This window comes from Netta rufina, assembly GCF_964035555.1.
Source record: "Netta rufina genome assembly, chromosome: 8".
Taxonomy (NCBI): Eukaryota; Metazoa; Chordata; class Aves; order Anseriformes; family Anatidae; genus Netta; species Netta rufina.
Window position 1 is genome coordinate 11,501,907 of NC_140131.1, and position 14,415 is coordinate 11,516,321.

The window sequence follows — 14,415 nt, forward strand, 5'->3', positions numbered from 1 at the left end:
CCCGGCAACCGCGGCCCCGGCGGAAGGGGCGGTGGCGAGCGCGTGCCCGCGGGCGGCGGCGAGAAGATGGCGCCGCTGGGGGAGCTGAGCGAGGGCTTCTCGGACTCCGGCTCGGAGGATTCCTCCCTCTCGGACTCGGAGGTGAGCCCGGAGCCGGCCCCGCGGGGCGGCCTGGCCCCGGCCCCGCTCCTGACGCTGCTCCTGACCCTGTTCCCGTTCTCTCCGCAGCTCCAGGAGGCCTTCGCCAAGGGCGCGCTGAAGCCGGGGCTCAACGTGGTGCTGGAGGCGCGGCCGAAGAAGCCCAACGATGTGGTGAGCGCGTTGGCCGGAAAGCCGGTCAAAGAAGCTTTCAGGCTGGATTTGGGGTTTTAGAAATCGGGCGTGCTGTAATTGCGGTGCCAGACACCCAGGGGATCTCCCCACCATGTGTGCGTGCCGAACTGGCCAGGCTACGGGGGTTATTTACTATCAAAATCGATTTAAAAACGAAAGATAACTAACATATCCACACTATTTCCTGAAACCCATTAAAGTATCTAAGTATCCCTGACGCATGATCATTTGTTTCTGCTGGTGGTGGTCTTTGGGGCTCTCCCGATGTTTGCTGATAGGTAACTTGGGCACGCGTGCTGAGCTCAGTCACTGACACGTCCCAGCATGCGTCCACACCATGGGCTCCTCACCTTGTCTTTTCAGACACATCCTTTAAGGCTGGGTCCTCCTTTACACTTAAATTTCTAAGCTTCTATTTAAGCATGGTAAAGGTTTGGCCTACCTGTTCGTCAGACATCTCAGATTTGGCCCTATAATTCTATCAGGGAGAGAACCATACATCCTGCTGACTTGGTGTCAAGTGGGGCTGGGGTCATGCTGGAGCCAGAGCCCTCTGGGGTGGGGTATGAGCCAGGGAAGGAGATGTGGGTGGTCTGCATTGCTCTGGTAAATTGGGGGATGACCAAACTGCTACTGAGGAGCAGTCCATTTTGTGACCTGGATATTCATTTGTGGTGAGCTTGAATTGTAGTTTTTGTGTCTCGTTGCTCAGAGCTGTGTTTCCTTTTCACAGGAAGGTTTGAAGCAGTGTCTGGCTGAATTCAGGCAGCAGCTAGCTTGGGTGGAAAGGCTGGACGTGACTTTGGGTCAGGTTACAAACGTTGTGGAATCCGTCTCACAGAATACTACTGACAAAGATGCTGTGGACCCTGAGAATGATTTTCAGAGAGAGATGAGCTTGTAAGTATAAAAAAGAGATTTCTTTTAGGGTCAGCATGCTTATACATGATATGCACTTCATACAGTGTATAAAACTGTAGCTGGAAACTAGGTAAATGTCTGTGCGGAAGATGTCAGCATCAATATTGTACTAGAACCTAAATTGCTTTTAGGAGCACTGAATGCTGTAGCGTATGAATGTTGATATAATTCTAGATTATTTTTTGTTAGATCCCAGTAATCAGCTAGCTTATGTGATGAGAGCTTAGATCAGCGCTCTGCAATGCTTGGTACCCTCTGACAGAGCTGCTGTTGTGCTGTCTCCCTAGCTACCGCCAGGCTCAGGCAGCAGTCCTGGAAGCCCTCCCTAGGCTGCGGAAGCTCAAAGTTCCTACTAGAAGGCCAGATGATTACTTTGCAGAGATGGCCAAATCAGACCAACAGATGCAGAAGGTATGTGCAGTGAAAAATAGCTTTCTTTCCTGTGCTGTGTGTGGGTTTTAGCCTACTTTATTTATTAACTGTGTGGTTTGTCAATAGTTAACCTTCACCTCTTTGACAAAGATCTGTGACAATGTTCAAGTCTGGTATTTTTTTTTTGTGGTAGGAAATGTCTTCCTGCTTAGGTATTTCTGTGCAATGTAGGGGCTTCCATAACAGGCTGGAATGTAGAGTAGAAGAGTGTGATTTATATTCTGTCCTGAATGTAATTAGTATTAAAAATGGAGATTTCTTCTCCATATATGTAACAGCGGTCGTAAAGTTGGCTGTGTTTGTGCTGTCTGTCCTAAAACTTGCAGTGAACAGGGGCATTAACGTGATCCTTTTTCCAAATTTATGTATCATCCTTCATTTATACTCAGCATATTTGGTCTCTGATTTTAAACTGTGTGGTACTGAATTAAACTGTCATGGATAGTCAGATTTGTGTTGGAAATGATAGTTTCGTAAAGTTGCTTGTTGATTGTGGTCTTTGTTCAAAATGGAGCCCTAATTCTTGGAAGAATCTGCATAGTATAAGTGAAACATGAGCTGGAGTTCATATGTGGTCATTGTTCTGATGCTGATAGGATCTTCTTAGAGAAGATATTCATTAATAGTTTGTGCTGAGGTTTAACTCAACTCTACACATTAGGGTTACTTTCTTTTGCTGGCTGCTGTTTGAAGAACAGAGGCTTTTATCTCCTACTGCAGTCACAGCCTTAGAAGATCTGTGTTGGAATCTTTGTAATCCCTTGTAAAAGAAATTCCTTAGAGAAATGTTTGTGTACAATGAATGAATAGAAAATCAGTTTTCTGTTGCATGAAAGGATTTTTGACTCTTCTATAGAGCTTTTTTTTTTTTTTTTTTTTTTTTTTAAATAATGGCAAGAAAGAAACTATCAAGTCTTCTTTATGCACCCAAGTATATTGACAGTATGTGACAAGATACCCTTGTTTAGGTATTCCAGTAGAGCCCATTTGTATAAGCATTTGTTTTGTCTGTGTGAATTTTGTCTTCTGAATAAGGTTTTGGCTACAGATCAGGATTTTTTTTTGTAGTAACTTCCAGCCTTGAATTGAAAGTAAGTTATGTCTTATTATCAGTGCATATACCAGAGAAAAATAATACTGTATCAAAGAGGTAGCCAGTGAGTAACTTTGGAGATAAATTAAATACTGTCTGACTGAGAGGTATTTTGGCGTTCAGTGATGCTCACATGATTATTGATTTCAGGACTGCACAGCATTACTTTTGCATTACTGATCAGTTTTGTTTGTTTATTTATTTTCCCCCAGATTCGTCAGAAGCTTAAGAGCAAACAGGAAGCAATGGAGAAGTCTGAAAAAGCAAAACAGCTCCGTGCAATGAGAAAATATGGAAAGAAGGTGAGGAGGAGCTTAGAAAGTGAGATCCCAGGAGGCAGGCTAAAACATATGGAATCTGGCTAGTCTTTTGTATAGATACTTTGACAGGAGACAAAGCAAAACATGGGATACCTTTAAAAAAAATAAAAGTATGGGGCACTAGAAGAAACAATACTAATATTCTGTCTTCTAATGTTCTCAGGTACAAATAGAAATTCTCCAGAGGAGGCAAAAGGAGAAGAAAAATATGTTGAACGCAGTCAAGAAATACCAGAAAGGTACAGTTAACTTGTCTTAGGGAGTAAATGTGTAATGGAAATAGTGTAAATGCGTGAGGAATGTATGGTACTGTGATGTGTGGTGTCAACATCTACTGCTGGGCAGTTAGCTTGAAAGGCTGCTACTGCATGGAATCGTATGCCTGTGGCAGTGAAAATCCTTCCAAGTAGCTGGTCTTCAGTGAGGGTGACTTGTTGCTATTGCTTGGACTGAAAACTCATCTTCTGTGATGGTAGCTGAGCATTTGCCTTTGCTCTTGCAGGTCTCTCTGACAAGCTGGATTTTCTAGATGAAGAGCAGACTTCGTCTAAGGGGAATAAAAAAGGTGGTGCAAATCAACGGACAAAGAAAGGGTGAGATTACAAAAGAAAGATATTTAACGTCAGAATCTTTTTTTTTCATTTTGTGAGACAAGAAAGCTGTTTGAATTAATATTGGTGAAAAATATGTCCAAGTGTCTTTCTGTCCTTAGAGATAACTGTGGCCCAATAGAGTGGAGGCTGAAAGGTGCTAATTTCTGCCTCTTCAATAAGAGAGGAAAGGTTTACAATGGCTGATAGGAGTCCCTCAGCAGATACATGTACTTCCTTCTCAGGTACTTCCTAAGGCAAGGTTTCTAAGCAGCGATGTTGCTGGATTGTTTTTCAGACCAAATGCCAAAAGACGATACAAAAACCAGAAGTTTGGTTTTGGTGGGAAGAAAAAGGGCTCAAAGTGGAACACAAAGGACAGCTTTAACGATGTATCCAGCTTCAAGTCAAAAGTCGCTCACAATAAAGGCCCAGGAAAAGGAGGAAAAAAAGCCCTCAATGTAAGTACAATGTTGTGTGCAAGTGATCCTTTTTTGTTAGGAAGCCAGCTGTTGCCTTGGAGGGAGACCTGAGATCAGTGCCTCCAGCATCTGGAAGTAACAGTTCAGTTGCAGACAGGACTGATGGTGGTGGTTGGGTGTCTGAGCAGGGAAATAAGTGGGGAATTAGCATGTATTGTTTGTTGCTGCCTGTGTCCCCAAACCTTCTTCACCCAAGGTACTGCCACACGATTTCTCTTGAGTATCTTCCCCACGCTATAGAGCTAGAATGGAGTTAAGATGTCAAAATAAAAATCTGAATTTATCCTCTTTTTGCAGAAGAGACCTGGCAAGAGAGCACGGCAGAAAATGAAGAGCCGAGCACGCTAAGAGGATTGTGCTCCGCAGTGGGGCTCTTTTGTCTCTGTGTGTTGGAAGGTGGTTCTGCTGTCTCCAGGCAGCTAACTATGGAGCAAGCTGGATGCTTCCAAGTGGCAAGAAAAAAGTCAGTGGAAACTAGTGCCTTATCACTAATTTCTTAGTGTCTGTTCTGCTGAATGATTGCTTGCTACCTAAACCTTTGGTGTGTGAACGCATTAAATAGTTTACACTGAACTCCTATGTCTAATTCATATTTAGTTGTTGTGAATGGCAGCTGAAATCTGCTGTGTTCCCCTCATTCTGACAGCTTTTTCAACAGCTGCTGTTGATACGTACTTTGTGAACTTGAATTCTGGGTCATGTTGCTCATGTCAAAATGAGAAGTCTGAAGCCTGTCAAGAAGTTGAAGGGTTTTCTTAAACTACTTGTGTAGATGGTTTTGGAAACAGCAGCAAGACAAATGCAAAAGTCTTATTAATAGGTTTATTTCTATAACTATTGTTAGGCTGCAAATCTGGACAGATGGGTTCTCTCCTCCATTTTCTTGCAATCTTCTGGTGCCAGAAATCTACCACATTCACTTAACAACAAACAAAATCTAATACATTATACGTCATTAACTGTCTACGTTGTGTGGCATTGCCATTCTCCTGCTGTAACTTCTCATTCTGCTCCTTCAAGGTGCCACACGGCAGCTGCCTAGTTTAGTGATCTCCGTTTTCCGACGTGGGAAGTAGAGTCTGCGATCAGTGCGGTCTACGTCAATCTGGAAAACAATTATAGGCTGAAGAGTCACGTGCCTTTCTAGAATGAGTAGTAGTCCCTCCTGAGAAGAGTGATATGCTAAAAAATGCTAATGAGTAAAGTACCACTTAGTATATACTGTTCACTATTTCAGTACAGTAGAACCTGGTGAAAAAGGACAATTTCATTTTTGAAACAGTATTAGGAATCCTGGCTAAATAAACTCACTTCCCCCACTTATGCAAAGAGCTGAATCCTTAAGCGCTCTACTCACCAAAGGAGTTGTGTTCCAGCCTATTTCCTGGCTTTCAGTTTGTGGCTCTGAATATTTCTTTGTTGGCTCCAGGACAGCATGGTGAATAACATTCAGAAACTTTTCTGTTGATTAAGAGACATAAATACAAAGGAAAGGGAGGTAGTATGTTTAAAACCTAACAAAATACAAATCAGTCCTGGGGCTGTACACCGGCGTGGGATGACTCAACCCCATCCAAACAACAGCAAGGCAGCCAAGGTGGGAGGCAGGTGGTTGTTTTCTCTTAGCTATCACAAGTGGGTCAGAGCTTCCTTACCATCTGCAGGCTCTTCTATATTGTCATGCCACGACATAGGCTTCTTGGTGACCGTGTGAACTGAAAAAGAAATTAAGAAATTAATGAAAAAGAAATTAATGGCTTTAACGCGCGTTTAGCATCACAACCAGGTATCTATCCCTGCAAACGTTCCATGCTGAAGGCGAGCTGCCGGGGGCCCCTCACCGCCCGCTGAGCCCCGGGGGGGCCGGGCCGGGCGCCTCACCGCGTCGGAGCGGGTTGAGGCCGTACTGGGTGAGCAGCCGCAGGCAGCGCAGCTCCTTGCGCACGCGCTCGCCCAGCAGCCGGTCCAGCTGCACCGCGTCCGGCCGCTCCCTCGCCCCGCCGCGGGCCGCCATGGCTCCGCGCGGCGTCCCGCCGCCTAGCAACGCGTGACGCAACGCGGGGCCGCCCCCCGCCCGCCTCCTACTGGCCGCCGAGTTAAAGCCCCCGGCGCTGATTGGCGGCGGCGCCACGCGGCCGGTTTGAACGAGCGGTGGTGAGATGGCGGCGGCGGAGCTGCGCTGCACCGTGGCCGTGGAGGAGCCGCTGCCGGGCGAGGCGGCCCCGCGGCGCCGCGTGGTGCGGGGCGCGCTGGTGCTGCTGGGCCGCAACGAGCTGCGGCAGCCGGTGCTGCGGGTGCTCGGCGGTACCGGCAGCGGCACCGGCGCGGCGCTGAGCTTCCCGCTGAGCGGTGATGCCGTGCGGCTCTTCACCCGGTTCGCCGGCGAGGGGCGGGCGGCGGTGCGGCTCGGCCCGGGCGGCGCCCAGCTGCTGCTGTCCGACTGCCCGCCCGACGCCCTGCGCCGCTTCCTGCGCCTGCTGCGGCACAAGCTGGCCGCCGGGCCCCGGGGCGCCCCGCGCTGCCCCCGCCTGCTGGCCCGCCCGCCGCCCGCCTTCGCCATCATCAGCCCGCTGCGGGAGCGGGACGCGCTGCGCAGCCCCCGGGGGGGTGCCGGTGAGGAGCCGGGGCAGCGCCCGGCGGAGGTGAGGCCCTGGGGTGGGACGGGGCGGGGCGGTCTCGGTGGGCCGCCGCCGCCCTCACGGTGCTGCCGTCCCGCAGGTGCCCCGAGCGGAGCGGCGGCCCCCGGCGAGGCTGTCGGCGGAGCAGGAGGCGGTGCTGGGCGCGGTGCGCAGCGGGCAGGGCGTCTTCTTCACCGGCTGCGCGGGTGAGCAACGGGAGGGGCCGTCCCCGGGGGGCAGCCTCGGCCCCGAGCCGCTGCTGCTGCCTCTTCCCGCACCCCTGCGGTGCCGGCCCTGCTCCGGGAGCGAGCGCAGCCCCCGGGGGGAGCAGGGGGTGAAAGGGGTTTGCTCTGCCCAGGGACCGGGAAGTCGTTCCTGCTGAAGAAGATCGTGGGCTCCCTCCCTCCCAACAGCACCTATGCCACGGCCAGCACCGGGGTGGCAGCTTGCCACATCGGCGGCACGACGCTCCACGCCTTTGCAGGTAATGGTCGGCCAAGCAGCAAGGAGCTGAGGGCTCCCGCTCCCTTCCCAGGGAGTTCGGAGCTTCCCCAAGCTTGCTTTCTTCTCCCCTGCTAGGGATCGGCTCCGGGAAGGCACCGCTAGAGCAGTGTATCCAGCTGGCAGAGAGACCTGGTGTGCGCCAGCACTGGCTGGCCTGCCAGCACTTAATTATCGATGAGATCTCAATGGTGGATGGCAACTTCTTTGACAAGCTAGAGGCGGTGGCGAGGTGAGTGATTGTCAGGTCAAACACCTAACAAAAGTGAGTTTTCCTACACTTTCTGGTTGCTCCTTTTATGAAAGGAAAGCCTGATATCATAACCAGCATTAGGACAGACCTTTAGCTTGAGATAAGTTGTGATTGTGTCCACATCTTCCCAGCTGTGGCTGTTCTGGTTGCAGTTTCCATCTCCAGAGAGAGATGCTGTCTATAGAAAGCTGAGTCTAGAACACAGTTGTCTATTTATTCTGCTCCTAGGAGTTATTTCTTGTTTCCTGGACTGAGCTTGCTGTGTTTATCCCAAGTCCAAACTGGATTTCAGCTTAGGTTCCCAGAACTTTCTGACTCCATGTCACAGTACAGGAGCTTTACTGTGAACCAATAAACTCATCTTGATACTGAACATTGAGGAGCAGGAGGCAGCTGTAGTATAACAGCTACTGAAGAAGCAAGACTGGCAATGACATTTTGGGTGGATAGGCAGAGAAAAATGAATGTACTGCAATAACATTGCTTAATTATTTCAACTGTTCTGACATGGCCAAGGATAACCATATTTTAATGTGGTTGTTTGAACATACTAACAGAGAAGTAATTTCAGAGAAGAAACTTTTAAGACTTGACTATGGTCATGTCCTGGAAGGCATTCAGAACTTCTCTTCCTTTCCTTTCAGAGCAGTGAGGAAACGGGATGAGCCTTTTGGAGGAATTCAGCTGATCATCTGTGGGGACTTCTTGCAGCTACCCCCAGTGTGCAAGGCTAATGAAGAAATCAAGTTCTGCTTCCAGGTAGAAAGCTGTCTGTAAGCTCACCCTCGTACTTTGTCCTTCCTTTCTTAACAAGAAAATGATTTTCCAGGCAAAAAGCTGGAGGAAATGCATCCACATAAACATGGAGCTCACTGAAGTGCGGAGACAGACTGATAAGACGTTTATCTCGCTCCTGAGTGCAGTCCGTTTAGGCAGGTGAGGAGAAACTCAGCTCTTTCTGTTCCCTGCTGATGGAGCAGAAGGAAGAGCCATTTGTCACCTCTTCCTCATGTTCTCTCAGGGGTGTGTGGCTGGGGGCAATAGCTATGAATGCGTTAGTTAAGGTAAGGCAGTTTACTGTATGCTGCTATGGTAAGGAAGGACCATTTCTAGGGTCCCTCTTTGCAACTTTTGCTAGGGAATGCAATAGGTATCAAGCTGCCAGTGGCTGGGAACGGACTGGGGCACACACTTGTGTGGCTCTCCAACTTTGTGTAGTTACCTCTTTCCGCCCTTCTTGCTTGAGGCTTGGGCTTGCAAAGCCTGATGTAGTTACGTGGGAGTTGCTGTTGCTCAAGATGTGTTCCTGATCACCTTTTTTTGGATCCCCAGGTGCACACAGGAGGTTACCAGTCTGCTGATGCAGACAGCTACTAACAGGTCTGAGCGTGATGGGATCCTGGCTACACGGCTCTGCACTCACAAAGATGATGTAGAACTAACTAATAAGAAACGCTTGCAACAGCTATCAGGTGAGCTTTGTGCAGGAAGCTGCTGGCTTCAGGGTTGAGCTCTAAGGGGATGCAATGGGGATATTGTAGTGACAGGAGGAATCGGTGTTCTGTCACGCACAGCAGTGCTAGTCTGAGCTGTGCGCGTAGGAGTTGAGCTGCCTGGAGAGAAATTTCACAAATTTCTTTTAAATCCACCTTGTTACTTCTTAGTGTGCAACAGTCAGTGAACCCATTGCTTGCAATGGGATAGGGTGGGTCACTAGCGTCTCCACACCTCTGCTTCTTCCTTCTGTAGCATCTCAGGCCATGGTCTAACCAGTGCTGCTTGAGTTATTGGCCTATTTCATTTTTGCCTCCTTGTCAGGCCCAAGGATTCCTCCTTAGTCCTCTTTGGAGATCTGGTGTTGGCAGCAAGTGAAACTGGTCCTATGCTCAAAATGGCAACTGATCAGTTCCAGTTTAATTGCTGGTCTTCAATTCCTGAGCTTTCTCGTGCTCTGGGAGGTGTGCTGGGAGGAGAGGTACCAATGAGCTTTTCACTGTTGGGTGTGTAACAGAGCTTGTGTGAAAGTGTCAGACCAGCAGGGGAGGATGGATATTAAAAGAGGAATCGCTGTAAGAAATAAAAGCTGAGCCTCCTGCAAACACCACATAGCTTATGTCCAATGGCTGTAATTTGTGACTTCTTTCTTTCCTTAACAGGAGAAGTGCACACTTTTGAGGCTTTGGACAGTGACCCAATGCTCGTGAAGTTAATTGATGCTCAGTGTCCTGTCGGTAGTAAAATTGTGTTAAAGGTTGGAGCTCAGGTGAGTGTGTGTACGTATGCTTGTTTGGGAAAGTCCAGCAGATCACGTGGTGTAAGAAAACTAAACAGCAGATAAATATATACAGTAGATTAATGTATACAATGTAGATTATGTATGGAAAAACCATACCAACAGAAGACTAGCCCAATCTTTGCATCCTTTCTGCTTGGAATCCAAACAGAAAGTTGATTTGAGCTCAGGTCCCTGTCCCATGGACAGTGGTGAGCACTAGGACTTTGACACACATTTCCCATCAGGCACAGAAGCTTCCAGGAAGCAGAGGGTATAGGCAGTCCTTGCCTGCAGTCTCAGCTTCAGATATAGCAGCCTTCCAGACCTGTAAGAGCAAGACACAGATTGCCAAATGTGAAGGCTCTTTGGAGGGCTCTTTGCTGTGTGCTGGGGCTGTCAAAGCAGAATGGGTTGCATTAAAGCAGCACCGCTGGGGGCCTTTGGAAAGCGTTCCTCAGCTGTTCCCAGAAACTATATGTGTCTAAGCTTGTTGTTGTTTGGGAGGAGGAAATCTGTTCCCTGGATCTGACATTGCAGCTGTGGACAGAAGCAGCTCAAGGGAAAAGTGTTCAGTGCTACAGAATGATGTAGCTGGGAATCCTAGGAAGGGAAGACTGTGCAATAAATTCAGTTTAATCAGAGATTATGCTCTATTCTGCAATAGCCATGTTTATGCTTTCAGGCTAGAAGCTTAGCTGGAGGTGGCTAAACAAGGCTAAAAAGGGATTTTTTTTTTTCTCCTGTAGGTGATGCTAGCTAAGAATCTGGATGTGTCTCAAGGGCTGGTGAATGGAGCACGAGGAGTAGTTGTGGGATTTGAAAGTGATCAGAAGGGTAAAGTAAATTATTTTCTTAAAAAAATAAAATAATGGACTACAGATGACTTGTTAATTTTCTTTATTGTTTAAGAATAATCTGAGGGAAAGCAGGGAAGAGATCTCTGCAGCAAGAGGTTTGTGGTTTTCATGGGCTGTCATGTCATGTCATCTGCTGCATCAGCTGCAGCCTAATCTGTAAGGCCTCCCATATTTGCTTCTCTTTATTCTCTGGATACGTTTGCTCATTTTGTATTTCTTTCTGTGCTGTTGAAACAAGTCTTGGTTGTTTTCATTTTCCTCAGAATAATGTTCTGTTACCTGCAACATGTATTTCTCTGCATCTCAACTGATAAATTATCTGACTTTTAATTCTCTTGCTTAGGTAAGCCCCAAATTTAATTTCAGGACATCCTACTTAACATGTGTGGGCTTTTTTTTTTTTTTATGACGTTTTCTAATGTAGCCCTAAAACTAATGAAAGACTGCTATGAGACTTAAAAAAAAAAAAAAAAAAAAAAAAAAAAAAAGCTCTTAAGGCTGCTGGCTTCCTGCTGTTGAGTGTCCCTTTTTTTTTTTTTTTTTTTTTTTATATTCCTTTTCCTTTCTATTCCTACAGGGCTGCCCAAGGTGAGGTTTCTCTGCGGGGTCACACAAATCATCAAAATGGAGAGGTGGGTCTTCAAAGGACCATCTGGAGTTCATCTGAGTCGCCAACAGTTGCCCCTAAAACTGGCATGGGCCATTTCCATTCACAAGAGTCAGGTGGGTGTTCTTATACAACTCTCTATAGGCTTGTATACTGTTATATGCCTTCTTTCCTGGGTGAGCTCGTGTTGCTGGTAAAATGGGAAGGAAAAATGAAAGGCCCTTGTGGGGAAGCTCTGGGATATATATGTCTCCAGTTGCAGGGAAGGCAGCATCTCTTCTGTTCATGATACTTGTCTATAAGCCTAGTTTAGTAGTCAGTAGTATTGCTAGCCTGTCTTTGATCCTAGAGTTTCCATAATGGTGCTGCTGTCTACACACTTGGTGTTGGACTGTAAATCGTCAGTACTTAACTGCTGTGGGCTGGTCAGGATTGTGTATCCTTATTAGTTATCAGCATTCATGACCCTGAGATTTGCTTTGTGTACCCGAGGAAGCTGCAGTAGTCACAGCTGTGCTATTTGGGCTAAACTGTCCATTTGATGCATGTCTTTTTTATTTTATTTTATTTTATTTTTTAATGTAACTCTCACAGTTACTACCTCTCTGGAATACTTCATACAGTCTGATAGATCTCTTATTGAGAGGAGTTTATGAGCTTGTTTCCAAGCAATGCTGTAAATTCTGCCGTCTCCTGGGATTTCTCTTGATGCAGGCAAGGTGTGCCAGGACTAACCCAAACCCTCTCTCAAATGGACTGCTTGAGAATGATGGCTCCCCCAGTTAATTACTCGGAGTGGAAACTGTGGGACTTCTTTCCCTGCTGTGTTGGGTTCATAGGATTTGTAGAATTTCACACAATAACAGGGTTGTAAGAGTTAGTGGATCCTACTGTCTGATAGCAATTTACTGACATTAGAAAGCTGTCCTTTTTACTGTTTCCCATCCTTTAATCAGTTAAATATATAGTCAAACAAGGGACCTCCTTTCTCATCAGGCTTGTACCCTGAGGATGGTACAGCCTTGGACAAACTCAAAGGATAGGTTAGTATTGATGCAATGTGGTGGTCTTTGTGTGTGTTGTATAACAGATTTCTCTCTGTCTTTGGTAGGGCATGTCTCTAGATTGTGTGGAAATCTCCCTGTCTCGTGTCTTTGAAAGTGGGCAGGCGTACGTAGCCCTTTCCCGAGCCCGTAGCCTTGCAGGTCTCCGTGTTCTGGATTTTGACCCAAAAGTAGTGAGAGCTGATCCTTCTGTGTTGCAGTTTTATAGACAACTGAGACGTCATCATCTTCTAACCCAGGTAAAGAAAAATCCTGTGCCAGCAAAGAGTGCCTTGTGTAATCAGGATTATATGTGTCTGGGCTGTGATGCTTTATTTTACTTCTTAAGCAAAGTCATTCAAACTAAAACTTGTAATGGCAGGAGAAATGAAACTGCAGGGAGGGGGAATGTAGCAGGACAGCTCGCAGCAGCAAAATCTCCTGCAGTGTTGGGGTTATATAATGCTTCCTGGCCACATGGGTGGAAAAGGGGGGTGGGTGGGATTCTTTGATCCTCCTGCTGGAGTAAGGAGTAAAGGGAAACAAGAGGAAGTGGCAAACAAGGAATATCTCATATTTTTTTTTTCCTCCTCAGGATTCACTACACACCCGTTCGGATGCTGATGAGAAAGAGAACTGGAAAAGCAGCTGAGAATGCACTTCTGGCCTCTGTGAGGCATCAACACAAATGGTTGAGTTGCAGTGATCTTGCTGTTGAGTATATTAGATAATGTAGATGAAGTCAGAAGATTTTTTTTAATGTTTGTTTCATTTAGCTGACTCTGGATGTATAGAAGCGTTCCTGTCTTGTGCCTCAGAAATTTAGAAGTCCTCTGCAGTCCCTTTTTGGGTCCACAGTCCCAAGCACTTGTGTCTCCAGTGTGACTCTAGCAAGCAAAATGACTGAATGAGGATGTTGCTGAGGGACCTTCCTATGGTTCTATCCTGTCTGCCTAGCTGCGTTTTTATCCTGCACGTATATGGACTGCAAAACTTGTATTTTTCAAGTATACCACAGCTGGGAGTTGGGATGTGTGTGTCCACTTTGCCTGAATGAACTGGATCTGTTCACTAGAGCTGCAGACATGAGGGAAAGCAATGCAAAGTATCTGGAATACATGTGATTCTCCTGCAAGTGTCGAGCTGCCAGGAGCCAGACTATTGCTTCATATTCTGTGTTGAGATGTTTTTGTGTTTCAAATGTTTAACACTAGTAGGCTTCTCACAACTTCATCCACAAACAAAACTGTAAAAAATTGTGCATTCTATGATGCTGATACACATTCGTTTTGTTAGCCTGCTGTGTACAGTAACGCATGATTTTATTTTTTTTAATCCTTCTAAGATGAGATGGCACTGTTAAAGTTAGGAGCAAGTCCTACATTTTCTACCCATAATCACGGAACTACAGGAATTGGGAAGATCCATTACACCTAGAGCAAGAAGGGAGTGAGCAGAGAGAGGTGCAGATGGGACTCCTGTTTGTTTAAACACATGAAGCTCTTTCAAGGGGAGGGTGTTTGTTAGAAACAATGTACAGCTAGTGAGGTAGAAGTTGAATGTATAATAGGGAAATGGCCAAGGATCTGGAAGTGAACTGTAACTACTTATTTCAGCAAAAAGAGGGCTGAACAGAACTAATATACTGTCTTTTTAAAGCCTTAATAAAGGGGATGATTTGCCCTTTGTATTTCAGCATATTGCTTATAGTGTAAGTAACTTGTATATTTTTAAATGTTTAATATGCAGAAATAATGTGAAATAACAATGTCCGTTAAAATGATGTTTACTCATGGGTTAGACTGTTATAAAGGATATCCCAGCCATTTCCTCTCATATACAATACAGCGATTTATTGACAGATGAAAATAGTAATGAGCTGAGAGATTTTAAATGATTTTAATTTGCATTAAAGTTCTGTAATAACAAGATAACTTAGAGTTTAAGATAAGTGGTTATGCACAATGCGAATAAACTATTGTGATCTTCTTGAAGCAGCTGACTTAACTGCAGCTCTCATGGGTTAAGGACTGACATTACTAGTTGTATGTTTTTTTTTTGTTTTTGTTTTGTTTTTGTGCTGATTTGAG

General features: G+C 46.2%; 3 protein-coding genes across 3 annotated transcripts; 2 read left to right on the forward strand and 1 right to left on the reverse strand.

The window, feature by feature from the left end:
• The first annotated feature begins 39 nt into the window (after positions 1-39).
• On the forward strand, positions 40-4,744 carry EBNA1BP2 (EBNA1 binding protein 2). Its single transcript, XM_084291546.1, has 9 exons — positions 40-141; positions 229-312; positions 1,067-1,233; positions 1,542-1,665; positions 2,992-3,081; positions 3,263-3,338; positions 3,602-3,692; positions 3,988-4,150; positions 4,469-4,744. Exons 1-9 carry the CDS (start codon positions 67-69, stop codon positions 4,517-4,519), a joined length of 921 nt encoding a protein of 306 aa, XP_084147672.1. The 5' UTR covers positions 40-66; the 3' UTR covers positions 4,520-4,744.
• A 344-nt stretch (positions 4,745-5,088) lies between these two features.
• CFAP144 (cilia and flagella associated protein 144) lies at positions 5,089-6,185 on the reverse strand (the record flags this gene model as incomplete). The annotated part of the gene is made up of 4 exons (XM_084291562.1): positions 5,089-5,276; positions 5,529-5,632; positions 5,827-5,886; positions 6,053-6,185. 4 exons carry the CDS (start codon positions 6,183-6,185, stop codon positions 5,187-5,189), a joined length of 387 nt encoding a protein of 128 aa, XP_084147688.1. The 3' UTR covers positions 5,089-5,186.
• Positions 6,186-6,330: 145 nt separating this feature from the next.
• Positions 6,331-12,977, forward strand: PIF1 (PIF1 5'-to-3' DNA helicase; the record flags this gene model as incomplete). The annotated part of the gene is made up of 12 exons (XM_084290677.1): positions 6,331-6,813; positions 6,890-6,995; positions 7,148-7,273; positions 7,369-7,522; positions 8,188-8,302; positions 8,373-8,479; positions 8,876-9,015; positions 9,700-9,806; positions 10,565-10,652; positions 11,253-11,398; positions 12,394-12,585; positions 12,921-12,977. The coding sequence occupies 12 exons, from the start codon at positions 6,331-6,333 to the stop codon at positions 12,975-12,977; spliced, it is 1,821 nt and encodes a 606-aa protein (XP_084146803.1).
• Between the last annotated feature and the right edge of the window lie 1,438 nt (positions 12,978-14,415).